At 42.2% G+C, this 5,703-nt stretch overlaps 1 protein-coding gene across 1 annotated transcript; it reads right to left on the bottom strand.

Annotated features, from left to right (window-relative positions):
• Positions 1 to 515: 515 nt before the first annotated feature.
• Positions 516 to 5,022, bottom strand: LOC111064691 (cullin-2). The gene is made up of 9 exons (XM_022352447.2): positions 4,739 to 5,022; positions 4,214 to 4,385; positions 3,815 to 4,048; positions 2,659 to 3,736; positions 2,212 to 2,329; positions 2,034 to 2,140; positions 1,511 to 1,879; positions 1,308 to 1,421; positions 516 to 1,238 (listed from the first exon to the last, which is right to left on the bottom strand). The coding sequence occupies exons 2-9, from the start codon at positions 4,330 to 4,332 to the stop codon at positions 1,107 to 1,109; spliced, it is 2,271 nt and encodes a 756-aa protein (XP_022208139.2). The 5' UTR covers positions 4,333 to 4,385; positions 4,739 to 5,022; the 3' UTR covers positions 516 to 1,106.
• Between the last annotated feature and the right edge of the window lie 681 nt (positions 5,023 to 5,703).

The following is a 5,703-nucleotide window of genomic DNA, read 5'->3' as shown; positions in this document are numbered from 1 at the left end:
AATCTCACAAAAACCAAAACACACACACCAGACAAAACACATACAGCCATACAGCCAGATAGCAAACAGAAAAAAAGAGTAAAAATTATATAATTTTTTAACAATGAAAATGATGAATTTTTAACATACCAATAATTATGAGGGTTAATGAAAATGAAAATAAAGAGAATAGCAGTGAACAGAAAATAAATAAATAACATGTGTTTTAATCGAAATATTAGTAGACCCGAACAAGTATAGGCATAGGTACTATTCGAAGTATCATCTAACGTTCAGTTGAGTATGAGAGTAAATAACATTTTAATTCATTTACAAATATATATATATATTCCTTAGTTGTTAGATATTTTTAATGTGTGTACTTGTTCTCTTCCATTTCCACTCTGTGTGTGTGTGTATTTTGTAGGGTGTCCTGCCTGCCTGCCTAGAAAATGGAACACTATGGAATCGAAATTCATATTTGTGTGTGTGTGTGTGTAAGGAAGAGATATTTCGCACATACATATATATATATTTTTTCGCAAATCTGTTTTCGGTTGTTTATTATACAATTTTTCAATTTTTTTGTTCTGCTTTGTGCGTGTGCGCATAAAACCAGATAAATATACAATACACAAAATGGGGGATATATCTACAATAATATAAAACACACGCATTAAATCAAAACGAGGCAACTAACTAAGCTAAATTAAAAGTAATCAGTAACATCATCGATTGATCGCAGCTGCCACACATTTCCTTCATTCCGATAAGCTTAGATCATAAAACAAAAATGATTAAATTGCATCACCTAAAGCATTCCATTCCATTCCTTTCCATTCGTGGTTCGTTTTCGTGTTAACACACACTTTTAGGAATATATTTTTATCAGACAAAATAATCGGCATATATATTTAGCTGACATTCTTGACCATTTTTTGAGCTTGGATTAGACAAAATATAACGTTTGGGTTTACATCCTCTGTGTGGTTTTTGTTGGTTGTGTGTGTGTGTGTGTGTGTGTGTGTTGGAGTTTCGGGATTTTATTAGATTTTTGTTTGACGAGTAAATAATCTCCAGATTAAACGCCAAAGAGTTGGGCTTGCTCCTCCAATCCACACTGTTCTCTAGGCCATGTAACTATATTCATCGCCCGAATTGGCAGTTCTCTCAATATATTGTTTATCAATTAACGATTCCACACACTTTTTGATCATTGCAATATTGGGCGTAAAGCTGACTTTCGATAATGACAGGACCTATATTAGAATATAAATAATGCTAGCTTATGGTTCCAATTATTACTATATATATAGATCAGAAAATACCTCTTGTATTAACGCATTATGCTTCAGCACTTTGCGTGCCTTCATAATTCTCACAATAGCCGCCTGCAGAAAGAGCTTGCGATCCTCATCCACCGAGTTAATCGTATGCTCCACCTAATTTCAAAATAATACAAATTTTGTGTTTAAAAATAAATTTGATATCAATGCACAAGAGGTCGGTCATCCATCTGTCTGTGGCTCACCTCTTGGGGCGTTTCCTTTTGTAGAGCCGAGCTTATCTTAAATTTCGTACGCTTATTTGTATACTCCATATTCAAGTCGATACGTGTCTCCCCGGCGAGATTCTCTGAGCTGGCATTCAACAGCTTTGACTCAATCATTGGCTGCATATGCTTCTGAAACGTCTCATCATTCAGCTGCAGCGTGTTCTGTATCTCCCGACAACTCAGGCTGTCGCATGTCTCGAACAGTAATATTATCGCCATTTGATACGTTTGCATTGTTACAATATAGGATTTCTTTAAATGACTCAGCTTCAGCTCGCCATGGCACATGTGATGCAGCCACGTCAGCTTACGGCCACTAAATAATTTATGATAATAGTCCTCGAACTGTAACAGATAACGAAAGGATTTGGTTCAGCCAAAAACAAATGAGAAAAATCGATTTCCCTGCCTGATGCATCTTTCAATTTGATTTCCAGGAATGATGATGCTACGATGCTGCACACACACCTTCCCTCTCCATACACGCCAAAATACGTACCATTTTAATTGATTTTTCAAACTCCTGTGGCACGGCAAATGGTATTACCTGCGTCGAGCCCAATGGCCAAGCGCCAGCCTGCAGCACCTTAATCGACAGATTGATGCCTGTACGGGCAAGAGGTAGGAAACACATTTAATAAGCAATTGAAACCATCAAAGAACGATCAACGACTTGCCCAGCTCGACATTGGTATCCTTTAGGTGAGTGTTGAATTTGTTGTTCAGATCTGTGGACACCGAAATATCCGTAAACATGCGATGCAGCTTATTGGTGAATTCATAGCCGCAGGCTTGCTATAAAGATAATCATGGATTAGCAGGGGTAAACAATGATTGCACCTGCCATAAAACTAATCAAACTGTTTCGCATTTGCGTGGTTATCACAAAAGATCTCTTCAAGCTTTATCGTTTTAATTGACTTATCGATACGAATGGTTAAATTGTGTGCATTACGAAAGGTCAGGTCTTTCGTTATCAAGCCGGGACTGCGACTGTTGATTACGGTTTACCCAAACGAAACGAAAAAAACAACATTTATTGCGTCGTCACGTCGTATAAATGTGCTGAGGAACGCACCCGAGCGCTATATAAATGACTAGACAAAAAAAAATTGTAGGCATACCTTTAATCGGTTGATCATGCCCTCCTCCGCATCCATACTCTGACTTTGCTCGTGTATCAGTCGCTTGGCTAGCAATCGACTGTAGAACTTTTGATAGACATCCTTGTCCTCGATGTACTTGAATATGGTGATGTTGTTGGTGAGCTTCTGGTCGATTTCCGCCTCGCAGGTTTTCGATTTCTTTAGCAGTGTATCACAATACCGGGCCACATACTCGGCACTGCGACATGGCACACGCTCGCTGGGCCGACGATTGATTACACTGGCGCACGCCTTGTCCAGGGCGCTCAGGAACAGTGAATCGTTCTCAAAGACATCGCCGATGAGCTCTTGATACTTCTGATGCACCTTCAGCATATTCTCAACGAATGAGATGTGAATATTCTCGCCCTTCAGCGCCGACACCGTCTCCAGGCCCTCGTTCTTGATGTGCTCGAGGAAGGTTTGTATGAGCTCGGACTTTAGGTGGTCGGGTATGGGCTTCAGCACGATATACATATTCCGCAGATCCTGTCGCCGCTCCTCGGACACCATCTCGCGACACTCCGAGTAAATGAAGCCCAGCCGATCGTTGATAAACTTCTCCTCGCACTGTTTTCGCAGCTTGGCCAGCGAGCTGACATGCAGGAATTTTTGCGCCCTTCTGCTTTCGTACTCCAGTATCCGGATGACCTCCTGCATGTACTGGGAGACGGTGCATCGTTGCAGCAGCTTGTTGGCCTCGTCTGTGTAGTAGGCGCCGCTGGCCTCCAGCATGGGGCCCTCGAATAGATCCTGGTAGAGCTTCAGAGAGCCGCTCTTCTTATAGTCCTGCACCTCGACAAAACTGTGGATGACACCGTTGATGATCTGCACACGATGATGGTCGAGGGTCCCATTGCTGGCCCGATCCGCCGCAATGCCTTCGAGGACGTGTCGCACCAGCTCCGTGGCCAGATACTCGACCATATACAGTCGCCATATGTCCAGACCAAGCTCGCCAATTTCCATCTGTTCTGCTGCATCGCCCGACACATTGCCGTAAAACGATTCCGTGTCGGTGATCTTTTGTTTCTTGATGTGCTGCTGGTTCAGATAGCTGCAAATAGAAAGAAGCACACAAATGAGGAGGGCCGTGTCTCGGGTGAGTTGCAGACTTTTTGCGCTGGTCGCTTACATGTACAACTGATGCAGATACTTGATGCCCTGGCTATACTCCATCCAGGTGGTGTAGTAGCGTTGCAGCAAATCCGGCTTGCTGAGGGATTTATTCGCATTGGCTGCATCCAACTCGGAGAGCACCTTCTGGGCGAGCATCTCCTGTACATGCTTCTCGAGGAAATGCTTTGTCTCGGTGTACAGGCGATCGGCCATCGGTTCCGGCTGCGCCACGCATAACGTATATACATCGCTATATTTGTGTGTGGTATGTTTCGATTCGAATCGTTAGTGTGTGTTCGTGTGTTTGTGTGTTTGTGTATTTATGTGTGTACATATATAAGATGGGGCAATTTTTAGCAATTTCAGTTTTTGGCAACTCATGCCGCAGCGTCGTCAGCCGTGCACACTTACATACCTAAAACTCGTATTCCATACGGCCCGTTCCACTTTGCTCAATGTTATCACCGATTCTGCTATGCAGCGCAAGCGCGGCCAAACATCAACAAATTCCACTATTTTTGGCTTCAGAGACATCTCGTGCGTGTGCGTGGGTGTGTTGGGTCCGTCTGGGGTTTTTGGATGGTGGACTTGTTGGGGTTTTTTTTTGTTTTTTTTTTTGTTTTCATTTGCAGCAGCGGGGGCGAGGCGAGACGGGGCGAAAGAAATGTAAATCCAAGTAAACGCAATATTCATTTTCATTTCAATCAAACAACTACAACACAACAAGAGGAGCAGCAGCAACGGCAACGGCAACGGCGACCCTCATTTGTACGTGGGCAGCGCTGCTTGCAGCATAATCAGAGCCAGGCGAGTCTAACGTCGCGACGGGGGCCACCAGCGCGTTTCGTTTCGCCTTGCACTGCACTTAATTGGTGCATAATTTCACAGTTGGAGGGCCACCGTTGCCATTGACAGCAGCAATATCAATGACAGCACTCACCTACTACTCAATTAATTTATTTACTAATTAATTACGCCGAAAATTTAGTTTTTTTGCACCTTTTTGCTATTGAAAATCGGGTCGTCAGACGGGGACGGCAAATAGGGCTGCGAAGACATGCAGTGTCCGACGAGGGCTGGCCAATTTGTTGGGTAAAGTCATCCGTTTACACTGGTTTCTTACAGCTGTTTATGCTCGTTTTTATTGTTTATTTGTATTTGAGCACATAAATTGATCAATATTTTTCAAATTTACGTGGGTTTAATATAATTAATTTGTGATTTTTATCTGACACTACAAATTTTGGCCCCGTTCCGTTCGATAGTTTACTCCATTGCCGATACGATACTTGGTGTAGTGCTGTAAAGCGCGTTTGTTTTGTTTTGTTTTCGGCAGCCCTACAAATTATTTTATTGGGGGCTGCGAGTTTTTGGTTTGAATAAGATTGTGTGTTTCGTTTCTGCAGTTTTCTATTGTTGTTAAGCACACGGCTCGCAATGTTTCCGCGCTCGCACAGCAATAGCAATAGCAGTGGCTAGTGGCCAGCAGACCAAACAAAAGCCAACAAGTCCACAGCTGACATGGGACCCAGAGAAAATAAAATCCTGCTGCAGGTGGGACATCAGTCCATAGTCGGTAAGTTCGAAAGGCTCCTCCTTCGAGTAGTGATTTATATTTTCTAACTTGGTTCATCTTTTCTGCACTACAGTGAGACGAATGCTGACTGGGGCAACACCGCCACGAGGGACATTGCATGTATGTAAGTCTCTGTGTGAAAGTTTGATTTTTCCCATTAGAAACCCATTGAAAGAAAAAGTTTTCTTTTTAAGTTGTTATTTATTTATTTTTTTACTATAATGTTCTAATTGTTTGGTATGATTTTTTTGTTTTTAATTTTTTAGTTCATTTTAGTTTTGTTTTGAAAATGATAGAAAATAGCAAATGTTTTAATGGTTTGAAAGCAT

Source organism: Drosophila obscura, unplaced genomic scaffold (assembly GCF_018151105.1).
Source record: "Drosophila obscura isolate BZ-5 IFL unplaced genomic scaffold, ASM1815110v1 contig_179, whole genome shotgun sequence".
Lineage (NCBI taxonomy): Eukaryota > Metazoa > Arthropoda > Insecta > Diptera > Drosophilidae > Drosophila > Drosophila obscura.
The sequence above is the reverse complement of the archived record's forward strand: the minus strand, read 5'-3'. Positions and strand labels throughout refer to the sequence as shown.